General features: G+C 39.2%; 1 protein-coding gene across 1 annotated transcript in view; it reads left to right on the top strand.

The window, feature by feature from the left end:
* Window positions 1-1890: 1890 nt before the first annotated feature.
* Window positions 1891-14734, top strand: part of LOC125485978 — a 95559-nt gene continuing 82715 nt past the window's right edge. The window contains exon 1 of the mRNA XM_048611640.1: window positions 1891-1953. Within this exon, the coding sequence (XP_048467597.1) occupies window positions 1942-1953 (12 nt within the window). The 5' untranslated portion in view covers window positions 1891-1941. The remainder of the gene's footprint in view (window positions 1954-14734) is intronic.

Below are 14734 nucleotides of genomic sequence, written 5' to 3'. Positions count from 1 at the left end.
TGGGTTGATTAAGGAGGATTTCATCTGGAACAGGGTTGTGTGTAATCAGCTCAATCAGCCATTGTGGTTTCCTGCATTGACCTAGTCACTGTAATCTTATTGGGAGATTTTGAGATCAAGGGAAATTATTTTACGGAGTTTTCTGTTTAAAGTGCCCTTGCCCTTAAGCCTTCCAAATAGCAGATATGTCTGCCCAGGCCATTTCCTGAAGGTATGGCATTTTGGATGGTGTATCTCTGGCACTAACTGATACAAACTTGAGAGTATTTACTGCCTCATGGTCGGCTACACTTAAGCTCAGGCAAAAAGTAGTAAATCTCGTGTTCCTCAAAGCGTGCTCTGCAGCAAAAACAACCACTGATAGACTCGCCACCTTTACTGTTGTGCCACCTGCTGAAAAGGGAAAGAATGCTTCAATCTCTACCTCATCAAACTTTAAAGTTAAATGAGCAACCCAAGTTACCTCCACTCTCAGGCTTGCCCCACTGATGTCTTCATGGGACAGAGGAGGGTTCCTGCTCTTCAGCTCATGTTTTAGTTCAAACTCCTTCCTTTTCATTTTTTCCTGAATCCTTTTCTCCTTGTTCTTTCCTTTAGGGATGGAACTTTTAATTCCTCAGAAGTAACTAATTTTGCTAGGATCACACAGAAATGTAGCCATTTCTATACTATAGTAATGCAAGCTCAAGAAAGCCTTTTTGCAATTTTCCCCTTTAAAATTCATTTCAAAAAGTGACAATTATCCACTGTAATTCTTTTGTTTTGTTTGCGGGTTCAAATCACAGCAAGAGCCCACCCATTTGTTATGACTAGATCCTAGGCAAGGTTCGCCAATTTGTTAAGATCTAATAAATGTTCACAGCACTTTGACGTTGTGACCCATGATCAAGGCAATTGCAAAAGGCTAGTATCTGGTACAGCTTGTAATTAGGAAAGCTAATAAAATGTTATTGTTTATTGCAAGGGAATTGAATACAAAAGTCAGGAGGTTATGCTTCATTTATACAGGGCACTGGTGAGAATACACCTTTCATAATATTCACAATATTGTTCTGTTTATTTAAGGAAGGATATAATCGCATTGTAACCACTTCAGATAAAGTTTAGTAGAATAATACCAGAAGTGGCTTGGTTGTCTTGTGGGGAAACATTGGACAGGTTTAGAGTTTAGAAGCTAATATATGTTTTGTTGAAAGATGTAAAATCTTGAGAGGTCTTGACATGGTGGTTGTGGAGAGAATGTTTCCTATTACCGGAGACTATATAACTAATGGTCACTGTTTAAAGTAGACGGTTCCCCAATGAAGACAGAAGAGGTATTTTTGTTCTCTCAAGGCATCTTAAGTCTTTGAAATGCTCACAAAGCAGTGGAGGCACAGTCTTTGAATATTTTTAAGGCAAAGCTAGATAAATACTTGGTAACACAGGCAGAAATGTGAAGTAGAATTTATTAATTATCAAACCAACCTTGATACTATTGAATGGCAGAGCAGGCTCGAAAAGCCAAGTGGCCTACTCCTGTTCCTAAACACATACGTACACTTGCGCACGTGTGACTGCCTATAATGTTTGAAATTACATCGCAATATTTTTCCAAAATTGACGGGTATTAAACTCTTTTCTCAACTCAAAACTTTTTAATTACTTTACCTTATTGTTTGATGTGAATACATAAAAGGACACTTTAATTGGGCAAGATTGACCTGAGTTTCACCAGCATGTTGTTTTCATTTCAGATTTCAAGCATTTGTAGCCTTTTCTTTTATTTAAAGAGTTATTACCACTGATGAAGTGAACTAAAAAAAACTAAACCTACATAAAAGCAAAGAAAGATGTCTTTACAAACACCTTACATGATGCTAATTATACTACTTGTGAAACATGTTTCAGACACGCGAATTACACTGAAAAACACATCTAGAGTATCAGATTCTGAACCTTATGAATACAAAGGTAAATAAAACAGTTGTATATTCGTGCTTTCAATTAAGTATCATTAATAAACAACTTCTTTTCCAGTGTATTCAATTATCTTCAAAGAGGCACTGCTTTGTGTCCTTTATAATTGCACCTGGATGAACATTGGAGAGCAGTACTTTTTCTCCTGTAAATCGATGCCTTCTCAGAGCAGTTTAATTTGTGATGCAGAATGTAAAGGGAAGGATACCAGTGAGAGAGAAAAAAAAGGATTAGATTTTAAAAATAAATGTGGTTGTGGCCTGCAACTTTGTAAATTCCTATACCTTCTGTTAATAATTGCAAAAATCTACTCCACGATTAGATGCAGGTATTCATAAGTTCTCAGTGTACCAATTTGTACCAGTCCCCCACCTCCGCCACACAAAAAAAGGAAGTGTGTTACTGGAGGCCTGGGGAGATTATTTGAGGGTGTACATGCAAGGCTAGAATAAAACTGTTGAGACAAATTGGAGAGATATGGGAAGTGAAGAAGTGAAATAAATGAGAAATGGTTGGAGGTACAGAATGTGACAGTAGTGGCAAGTGAAGGTGGATTGGAATAAGGTTGCATTTGAAACAGCTTTGTTGGAAGAAAGCTTGAGTGTGCAGAGCTGCCTTAATCAAAATACAGCAAAATACATTGTAATTGGGCAAAATTTAAAGCCACATGCTAAAAAGAACTTAAATCTTTGTTGTGACTACAAGGGCATGTTAAAAAGAAGGGAAATTGAGTCACCTTTTCTCACCTGGGCCTAACGGCCCATAAGGTGAACTAGCCAAGTTAGAAGTCTGACTAGTACTGAGCTGCTTCTTTCCGGTCAAGATAGCAGTGGAGTAGAATGCTCCAACTGGAGCTTCTACGCTCCTTCTTCCTCCCACCTTTTCTTCCCCCTTTGGTCTCTCAGTGGGTCCTGGCCTGGCCTCTTGGCGGCTTGTGGCAGTTCTCGGCTTGGCCTCTCGGCGGCTGTCAGCTTGGTCTCTTAGTGGTATGTTGGCTGGTCTCTTGGTGGCTCGTGGTGGTATCTTGGCTCAGCACGTGAGTGGATCCTGCTGGGCATATTCCTGAGGCACCAGCGGAGATTGGAGAGTCGGCAGTTTCAGTAGCAGTGACAGTATCTGCAGCGGCGAGGACAGCAGAGCGAGATAAGCGGGAGACTCAAAGATTTTAGAACTTAACTTATTTCTTCATTTTCCTAGTTTCAACTGCAATAGACTTTAATGTAAACTATTACCTATTTCTCTATTTTTGTACAATTCTATGAAGTGATGCTTAACTTTTTAACTGTCGTTTTTCTTACAACTTTGTACCTAACCTTTTTTTGTACCACAATGGCTTTTATTGGCAGGGGAATTGAATTTAAGAGCTGCGAGGTTATGCTGCAGCTCTATAAAACTCTAGTTAGACTACACTTGGAATATTGTGTTCGGTTCTGGTCACCTCATTATAGGAAAGGTGTGGAAGCTTTCGAGAGGGTGCAGAGGAGATTTACCAGGATGCTGCCTGGACTGGAGGGCAGGTCTTATGAGGAAAGGTTGAGGGAGCTAGGGCTTTTCTCATTGGAGCAAAGAAAGATGAGAGATGACTTGATAGAGGTGTACAAGATGATGAAAGGCATAGATAGAGTGGATAGCCAGAGACTTTTTCCCAGGGCAGAAATGACTATTACGAGGGGGCATAATTTTAAGGTCATTGGAGGAAGGTATAGGGGAAATGTCAGAGGTAGGATCTTTACACAGAGAGTGGTGGGTGTGTGGAATGCGCTTCCGGCAGTGGTAGTGGAGTCAGATACTTTAGAGACTTTTCAGCGACTTTTGGATAGGCACATGGAGGATAGTGAAATGTAGGGTATGCAGGGTAGTTTGATCTTAGTAGGATAATAGGTTGGCATAACATTGTGGGCCGAAGGGCCTGTACAGTGCTGCACTGTTCTATGTTTTATGTTCTATGATGGTACCAAGATGGCGCCATGTGCGGCGACAGTATAAACTTTTCACTGTACTTCAGTACTTGAGTACACATGACAATAAAATCTAATCTAATTATTTTAATTTTAGTGTGGTAGGGAAACGAATTATTATATAGTCCTTGAATCTGCATAAACAGGCAGATACAATATGTGCTCATCCAATTTGACACATATTCAAATCTGAGCCAATCCTTCTGGAAAAGGGGATTTTTTTTTGTAATACTGGAAAAGATTTCAGTGTAAAACAAGTGTTGTGTATGGAATAGTTCTGTGTGTACCAATTCGTACTGCACAAAGAAAAAGGAAGTGTGTTACTGGTGCCCTGGGGAGATTATTTGATGGTGTACATGTAAGGCTAGGGTAAAACTGTTGGAGACAAATTGGAGAGATGGGGGGGTGAAGAAATAAATAAGCAACTTTTGGAGGTGCAGAATGTGACATCAGTGGCAGTTAGAGATGAATTGAAATAAGATTGCATTCATTAGAGACGTGTCAAAAGAAACATGGCGAGAACGCTTGAGTGCACAGAGCTCCCTTAATTAAAATGCAGTTCTGGTTCTCCTCACCTCAATGCTTTCCCATCAGGACTGCAGCAAATTAGTTGCCTGGGTTGTACATGCAGCTAGGTTCTTAAATCAAATTAAAAAGGGTTATCAATAGGACTAGTCCTTACATCACCTAAAAAAAACCCAGAGCCATAAATCCTAATTATTGTACAAATGTGTCATAACATGCCTAAGCAGTTGGCATTAGGATATGCACCAGTCTCACCACATCCTCATAGCACATTTCTAACTCACTTGCAGTTCACCACTTTGGAGTGCACCAACACCTTGCATTGAAATGCTGCTGTATCCTGTTTTGCACAAAGGACGGGTACCCATTGTCACCACACTGGTCCAGGTGGCAACTTCAGACTGGCAGCATCTGGTGCCATGATCTTCACTGGCAGTCTTATGGAATAAAACGACCTTTGCCCACCATCTCATCCACCCTGATATTAGGGATATCTGACATAATGAGATGACCAATGGGGAATTGTATGAGATAACTCAGAGAGAAACCCTCCTTGAAACTCCCAAAAACTGGGAAGGCTTTGGGAAAATGCAGCCCAACAACAATACATTCATCCCAGTTTACACATATGTTCAGCAAACTAATCTTAATGCAAAGAGGTGGAATATTTAAAAATAATCTCTTTTCATATAAAAGTGCCATTATGGATGGTACACCCATTCTCAAAAGTATCCAATTTTCACTTGAATTAATTTCTTCATTTTTTAATCATGGATAAAGGCCTTCATTGCTCATTTTATCCCTGAGTTTCAAGTTAAAACTCTCTGATCAGTCACATTTATCAAGCAACTGTATTAACAGTTGTTTTCATTGAGAAATTTGACAAAAATAGATAATAAGCTTTGTTTCTGTGACTTCCTAATAGTAGTTAAACTACAACAAAAACATATTTCAGATGCAGAAGGTACTCCTGCACAGTTAGAATATCAAATCCTAACCTTTATGACCAAAAAGGTACAAAAAAAGTGTCGATGTTGGTGCATATTAATTACAAATAATTTACAGCAATCTCTAATTGGTAACCAATTTATTATATTCAAGGAGATATTTTTGTGTATCCTTCACATGTGCCTCTAGATGGACATTTGAGAGTAGTACTATTTATCCTACAAATGAATGGCAGGACACCACAGCTCCACTTTGCCAATCAAGATGTCTGAGAAGAGATAGCTGTGAGAAGAGGATTGAGGGTAAAACCTGCAAGTACCCTGTAATTTGTGTCCTGTAGCCTTGTTACTTTCCATGCTATCTACCAACAGTAGTCAGCATTCACTCCTCCAATGGGGACCTCATGTTGCCTGACTACTTGGATGTTCTGTGTCCCACATTTTGTTTACCAACTTGTACCATAAAAAAAGCAAGAATGTTAACGGTGGCCTAAAAAGAAAAAGATTTGCATGTAAGGTTAGGGTACTATGAATGTGTGACAAATTGAAGATATGGGAGGTGAGAGAAATGACAGAATAATTGTAGGCGTGTGGACTATATCAGGAGCAGCAGGTGGAGATGGATTGCAATTGTTAACAGTATGTAAAAATGTGGGTGAAGGAAGTTGAAAAGGAGGGCTTGATGCTGCTTGGCCTGCTGTGTTCATCCAGCCCTGCACCTTGTTGTCTTGGAAATGTGTAACTGCTTCAGTCAAGAAGAAATTCTTTGCCTCCCCTCATCTCAACACTTCCTTGCCAGTTGAGCAGCCAAATTTATACCCTGGTATTAATGAGAACTGACCTCTTCTAATTTAATTAAGAAAGGAAAATAATAGGACTTGGTCCTTGCTTGAATTAAGGTATGTTATAGTCAACCTGTTTAGGGATGTTATTGGACACCTCGGGAGCAGGTGGGATCCGAAACTTGGATTTCTGATCCTGAGGTAGGGACACTACCATTGCACAAGAGACCCCATCTTAATCAAAAAGTTCATGTAAATTGCATTCAGTTGTTCATGCACTTATTCAGGATCAAACTAAATCTTTCTTCCAAGAGTTGAAAAGTTATTTTAATAAATTAGAATAGATTTTCATGTAGAACTAGTGTTATGGATGGGACAGTTGTTCTAAAAGTATTCAATTCCATGCATGTGTATAGTGTTGTCTCAGTGGTTAACACTGCTACCTCACAGTGCCAGAGGCCCAAGTTCAATTCCAGCATTCGGTCATTGTCTGTATGGAGTTTGCACATTCTCTCAGTGTCTGATTGGGTTTTCACTGGGTGCTCTGGTTTTTCTTTCCTCCCACAATCCAAAGATGTACAGGTTAGGTGGATTGCCCATGCTAAATTGCCCCATATAGTGTGCAGTCTATGTGGATTAGCCATTGTAAATCTACAATTACTGGTGTTATGAAGCAGAGGTAGACCTCTCTGCTCTGATAACTAAATCTAAATCACCCAGAGAAGCTGGCCTCATCTCATAATCTGTTAAAGGAAGTGTGAAAAGTGGTATAACCTGCCTCTCACCTCCCAATCTGTTGTAGAGGAATGGTTAAATAAAATAAAATCCTTTCACTCACTCTATAATCAACAAGTAACAATTTATCTAACTCTAACAGTGAGCAAATTAACAGAATTACTCACAAACGAAACAATTTCCCCTTAACTACTAACTAATTATGAATACAACAAAATTCTAATGGTATGCTGTTCCAATAAATACAAAGTCCCACTTATATAAACCAAAATAATAAAAAATAAATTAAAACAATTTCTCAGAATTACAGCCAGGATACATTTTCCTAATGTTCCATGCCCTCTCCACTGATCCTTAGTCAGGAACACCTGCTGAGACTTTTGGGAATTCTGTGAGAACCAGTGATTCTGCCTTTTATAGCTGAGAGCTGTTCTCTTGGCAGGTGATAGTTGATTCCCACACTGATTTTCATATGCCCTCTTCTTTTACACCCTTGATGGCGTATTAATTTCTTAAAATATGATTGGTCATAGGTTGTCAAACCATTAGAATTAAATCTAATTGGTTTTTAGTTTCTAAGTGCCTGGTTTAAATTAATTGGCTGATATTCAAACTGGTTACCTAAACAAACTACTGACTGGGAGTGGTTAACCACACAGCCTTTTGATACAATGCTTCAATTCCAGGAACTCTGCTCATGCGGATTATGATTGATTGTGGAGATCCCCTCCCTAAAACCACATTTTTTTAAATCTCCAATCCCAGAAAAAAACACATCTTTTAAAGGGACCACACACTCTTCCCCCTATCATCTTACAAACATCAAATAATTTAGCCAACTTAGCAATATCACAGCCCTTAAGAAAAAATGAGCCATCATGATGAAAAGATGGCTTTATTATTTTTCTCTAAATCTTAATGCCATTATTACTAGATCCACAGGTCATTAATCTAGAGTTACACATTTCATACTAATTCTATATACATATGTAACATTGAACACTACCATTCCTACCTTATGTACACATTTTCCTTTTAAACCTGCAATAATGCATCTGCAATAACATTTTCACAACCTGCAACATGTACAGTCTGTGAATTAAATGCTTGTAACATAAGACTCCAATGAAATAGTCTGGTGTTCTTGTGCTTAAATCTCTCCAAAAATGTCAACGTGCTGCGATCAGTGTACACAACCATCTCCAATACATTGTTTGCAACATGAGCATTAAAATGCTGTAAGGCCAGTACCAAACTCAATAATTCTTTTGCAACAGTCGAATATTTTCTCTGGTGGATATTGAGGTTCTTGGAAAAATAACCAAATAGCCTTTCAATTCCACAATCATCCTCCTGTAACAAAACAGCCCCATCCCCTACATTGCTCGCGTCGATGGCGACTTTAAAGGGTTTCAAGAAACTTGACATGGCTAAAACCGGTGCGGTGGCTAACACTGCTTTTAAATTCTCAAATGCCTTCTGGTATTGTTCTGTCCACCAAAATTTTGTGTTCTTCAACAAATCCGCCAGTGATGCCACCACGCTACTAATGCTTGGTACAAATTTCCCGTAGAATTCACTCAGTTGCAAAAATCGTAGCACCTTCAAATTTATGACCAACTTTGCCTTCTGTAGCGTCTCAAAAAGCTCTGCCAAATGCGCCAAGTGATCTTATCCACAGATCACTAATTGTGCTACCTATATAGATGACTTAGTGATCTTTTCACAAATGGCTAAAGATCACTAAGTCATCTATATAGATGGCACAATTAGTCAATCCTGCCACAACTCTGTTCATAAGTCTTTGCAATGTGACTGGTGCATTCTTCATTCTAAAGGGCATTATTTTACAATGCTACACCCATTTGGGGTTACAAATGCAGAAACATCTTTCGCTGTCTGTGACAAAGGTACTTGCCAGTAACTAAGTCCAACTTTGTGATGCAAGTGGCTTGTCCAACTTTTTCTACACAGTCCTCCAGCCTTGGAATTGGGTAGGAGTCTGATTTAATCACAGCATTGACTTCCGATAATCTACGCAGAATCGTTGAGTACCATCGGGTTTGGGAACCAACACGATCGGCGAACTCTACTCACTCTGACTTGGCTCAGTGATGTCGTCTTGGAGCATTGCGTCCACTTCCTTCTGTACCTATGCTGCTTTGAGAGGATTAAGCCTGTAGGGGTGTTGTTTTATCGGAACAGCATTCCCTGTGTCAGCCTTATGTACTATGATATTAGTTCTCCCCATTCTATTTCTACATATGTCCTCATAGCACTGCAACAAGTCTTTCAATTCAATTCTCTGTTCCTGAGTCAGATAGCTTACTATCTTATTCCATTTTTTAAAGACTTCCTTGTTATTCAATTTATTCTGAGGCACATCAAAATCCAAATCATCTGGATTTGATTCCTCACTCTGAGCGGCAGTAACTAATATCTGTTTCTCCAATTCCCTTTCCTTGTCATACTAAGGTTTCAGCATGTTCACATGACATACCCAATAATTTTTTTTTCCTATCTGGCATCTTTACTAGATAATTCATCTGACTTGACTTCTTCTCAGTCTGACAGGGACCACCAAACCTTGCTTTGAAGGGATTCCTACCACTGGTAACTACATCAATACTTTATCCCCACAGGCAAATGTACAAATTTTAGATTTTTTAATTTGCTTCTTGCTTCACTAGATGCTGTGCCACCTTGAAGTGTTGTCTAGCTAATTCACCTACTCTGGCTAATCTTTCTCTCACCTCAGATACATAATCCAATTGTGAGATCTCTGACTTCAGATCTATCAACTTTTCCTTAATTAATTTTAAAGGCCCTCTTACTTCATATCTGAATATCAATTCAAATAATAAACTGAATCAATTCATTTGGAGCATCTCTATTAGTAAACAATATAAATAGGATACCTTTATCCCAATCATTTGAGTAATCCTGGCAATAAGCCGTCAGCATTGTCTTAAGGGTATGATGCCACCTTTCCAATGGTCCCTGGGATTCAGGATGATATGAACTTGATTTAAAGTGCTGGATGCTGAAGCTATCCATGACCTCCTTAAACAGTTTGGCAGTAAAATTGTACCCTTAGTTTGATTGAATCTCCCTGAGTAGTCCATAATGGGTAAGGAAAGCAAGCAACACCTCCACAACTGTTTTTGCCTTGATATTCCATGATGGAATTGCCTCCAGAAATCTGGTAGACACATCCATTATGGTTAGCAAATACTGGTATCCACTTTTGGTTTTAGGGAGGGGATCTGCACAATCAATCATAATCCGCATGAAAAGTTATTGAAATGCAGGAATTGGCATTAAAGACACTGGTTTTATTATTGCCTGTGGCTTTCTTAACATCTGACACTCAAGACAAGTGCGGTAAAATTCAACCAAATCTTTCTGTAATCCAGGCCTATAGATGCTTCTGTATCTCAGCTTGAGTCTCTCTCACTCCTAGATGACTTCCTACAGGTAATACATGTGCTACCCACAATACTTCCTGTCTGTATTGGCAACACAATCTAGTGAACGCCTGCCTATTTCTCCTCTGCACTAACCTGCCAAGGTCTCCACTTCCCACTTAGGATTGTATCATTAAGGTAATTACATTCTGGAATACACTCTGATTCCTTTTCTGAGTCGGCTTTACAATATAAATCTTTTACCGTCTCATCTTTTTGTTGTATGGTCCATTAATCTTTCAGAACTAAACACCTCTGCCTGATCCTCCACCTGCTCAGGATTTTCCTTTACCATTTTATTGAATAGGGAGTCAGCTAACTGGACCTCAACTGGTTCAACTTTCTCTTTTGTTTTCCCTTCTTGTTTTATTTTATGGCTGCAGGATCTTGTCACCGCACAGTCCGGAAAAATTCCAGGTTATTTTTCTTCTAACTCCTCCGTTCCCTAGTTTTCTTTCTGCCTCTCTGCTGCAATGAGCATCATTCCCACCTTTGATCCGGATATATTGTTTCCAAAAACAAACTGTATTCCTGGAATAGCCACTCTTTCAATCACTCCCATTGTCACTTCCCCAGCCTTGATTGGACTTTCTAGCCCTATCTTACACAGGGGAACACTAATTCTCTGTCCACATATTGCACAGATTACCACTGTCTTGGGCAGCATTTCAGAAGAAGTGCAAATATTGTTATCTCTTATTATTAAAAAATGACCAGCTCCTGTATCTCGCAATAATTTTATTTCTTTACCTAATCCCCCTATTCTACTTGAGTAAACCTTACCCAAAGAGGTGAAGTCTTTGACGAGATTGAGCACTATCTTACCATTAAACCCATGACTAGGCTATGCACTCTCCTGCAGCTATTGACTTCTCTTGAGATTTCCTTCACTACCTCAAATAATCCCACTGGTTTAGCCTCTTTTACTACATCCTTTTTCCCAGTGCCTCTCTTAAACCACCAGCACTGTGACTTTGTGTGTCCCACCTTATTACAATGAAAACACCTGAGGTCTTTCACCTTGACACTTCTGTTTAAAAAGGGAGTAAGGCAAAAGACAGAAAATTACAGGCCGATTAGCCTAATCTCAGTCGTGGGTAAGATTTTGGAGTCCATTGTGAAGGATGAGATTTCTGAATGTTTGGAAGTGTATGGTAAACTAGGGCAAAGTCAGCATGGTTTCATCAAGGGGAGGTCATGCCTGATAAATCTGCTGGAATTCTTTGATGAAGTAACGAGCAGGGTAGACCAAGGAGAGCCAATGGATGTTATGAAGGCTTTTGACAAGTTGCCACACAGAACGCTGCTGAGTAAAATAAGGGCCCATGGTGCTAGAGGCAAGGTGCTAGCATGGATAGAAGATTGTCTGTCTGGCAGAAAGCAGAGAGTGGGGACAAAAGGGTCTTTCTCAGGATGGCAGCTGGTGACAAGTGGTGTTCCACAAGGGTCAGTGTTGGGACCACAACTTTTCACTTTATATTAATGATCTAGATGAAGGAACTGTGGGCATTCTGGCTAAGTTTGCAGACGTTACAAAGATAGGTGGAGGGACAGGTAGTACTGAGGAGGTAGGGAGGCTGCAGAAGGATCTGGACAGGTTAGGAGACTGGGCAAAGAAGTGGCAGATGAAGTACAACGTGGGAAAGTGTGAGGTCATGCACTTTGGTAAGAAGAATAAAAGCATGGACTATTTTCTAAATGGGGAGAAAATTCAGAAGTCTGAAGTCCAAAGAGACTTGGGAGTTCTAGTCCAGGATTCTCTCAAAATAAACTTGCAGGTTGAGTCAGTAGTCAGGAAGGCAAATGCAATGTTGGCATTTATTTTGAGAGGACTTGAATATAATAGCAGGGATGTACTACTGAGGCTTTATAAGGCTCGGGTCAGGCCACATTTGGAGTATTGTGTGCAGTTTTGGGCCTCATATCTCAGGAAGGATGTACTGGCCCTGGAGCGGGTTCAGAGGAGGTTCACGAGAATGGCCCCAGGAATGGAAAGCTTAACATATGAGGAACGTTTGAGTACTCTGGGACTATATTCATTGGAGTTTAGAAGGATGAGAGGGGATCTAATTGAAACTTACAGAATCCTGAATGGCCTGGACAAAGTGGATGTTGGGAAGATGCTTCCATTGGTAGGAGAAACTAGGACCCGAGGGCACATCCTTAGAATAAAGGGAAGACCTTTTAGAACAGAGATAAGGAGAAAATTCTTCAGCCAGAGAGTGTTTGAATCAATGGAATTCACTGCCACAGAAGGCTGTGGAGACCAAGCCATAGAGCACATTTAAGACTGAGATAGATAGGTTCTTGATTATCAAGGGGATCAAAGGTTATGGGGAGAAAGCGGGAGAATGGGGTTGAGAAACTTATCAGCCATGATTGAATGGCGGAGCAGATTCGATGGGCCAAATGGCCTAATTTCTGTCCTATGTCTTATGGTCTTATGATCTTAACTAAGACCAAAACACCCAGAGATGCTAGCCTCATGTCAAAATCTATTAAAGGACGTATGAAAGGTGGTATCACCTGCCTGTCACCTTCCTTCTGTTATAAAGGAGTGGTTAAATAAAATAAAATCCTTTCACTCTATAAACAACAAGTAACAATTTATTTATCTAACTCTGACAGTGAGCAAAATAACAGAACTACTAACAAACCGAACAATTCCCCCTTAACTGCTAACGAATTCCAAATAAACCAAAATTCTAACGGTATGCTGTTCCAATAAATACAAATCCCATTTATATAAACTAAAGTAAAAAAAAAATTAAACCTTAATTTCTCCAAATTACAGCCAGGATACATCTTCCGGAATGCTCCACACCCTCTCTGCTGATCCTCTGTCAGGAACACCTTTCTCCATCGAATTGTTGTGTCAGGAATATTAGCTATGAGTGCTGCTGTACCTTTAGTTCAGATGATGGTTTTCTGACAGCTTAAAGAATTCTGTGAGAACCAGTGATTCATTCTTTTAAAGCTGAGAGCTGTTCACTTGGCAGATGACAGTTGACTCTCACACTGATTTTCAAATGCCCTCTTCTTTTGTACCCTTGATGACCTATTAATTTCTTACAATAGAATTGGTCCTAGGTTGTCAAACCATCACATTTAAATTTAATTGGTTTTTAGTTTCTAAATGCCTGGTTTAAATTAATTGGCTGATATTCAAACTGGTTACATAAACAAACTACTGACTGGGTGGTTAACCACACAGCCTTTTGATACAATGTTTCAATTCCAGGAGCTGTCTGTGCATCTGCATATTTTTTAAATCTCCTAGCCTAGAAAAAACACATCATCTTTTAAATGGACTAGCACTTTTCCCCTATCATTTTACAAGCATCAAATACTGTACCCAACTTCGCAACACAGGGATAGGGCGGGATGCTCTGAGGGCCAGTGCAGACTTGACAGGCCAAATGGCCTCTTTCTGCAGTATAGAGATTCTATGATTCTAAGAATGGCATCTTGAAAATCTGACATTACTTGCAGTAATTGATGAGTTATTGTTATTGCTATTGAATTCAAAACTGAATAATATAAGCAGAGAGAACAATTTTGTCTAACAATGCTAATTACACTTCATCCAGAACATATTTCAGATTGAAAATATACTCTTAAAATTAAAAATTAAAATTAAAAAATTAAAAAATTAAAAAATTAAAAATTATGTTCAAACCAGATCAAGGATTAATTGTTAAGGGTTAATTGGACACAACAACAAGCAATTGAATAAAGTGGAAAAGTACATGGGAAATAGGCCGAATGTGAAAGCTGCTTCTTTTGACTGAAGAATGACCATGTGATACTGCACTGTTGTGTGAATTGTCCTATTTGGCCACCACATGGATCTACCTGAAGGTGTTTTTCTGTGTATTGGAATGTCTGAGAAAGTACCACAGAATGATGATACAGCATGCCATCTTTGATTCAAATGAGTATTAATATTGGGGACATTGCCCCATAGGACTTCACCTTGGTCTGGGATTGCGAATGAGGCCAGGAACTTAGGGTTCTCCAGACCAGCCGTTGTAAATCGGAGTCCCAGTTGAGCAGGAGGCAATGAAACTTATTGAGCATGTCTAAAGTAGATTAAGCTAACAGATCCACTCATAGCTGTATTAAAGACATGCAAATTAAAGTAGATTATACTGCTTTGACTGCTATATACACATGTTTACTGCTAATGTATATGCCTATATTTATCTCAATAAATTCGCCATGTAATATATTCACTGTTTTATACACAAAACAACCAATAAAATTGTTAATTAGTATCACTTAACTCGTAGAGTATTTTATTATATCCCACCAAATACACTATTGAAACAACTCAAATATAGAGCTAAGGTAGTAGATAC

The sequence above is a fragment of the Rhincodon typus genome, chromosome 24 (assembly GCF_021869965.1).
Source record: "Rhincodon typus isolate 14 chromosome 24, sRhiTyp1.1, whole genome shotgun sequence".
NCBI classification, from domain to species: domain Eukaryota; kingdom Metazoa; phylum Chordata; class Chondrichthyes; order Orectolobiformes; family Rhincodontidae; genus Rhincodon; species Rhincodon typus.
This window is presented reverse-complemented; position numbering and strand designations above follow the sequence as displayed.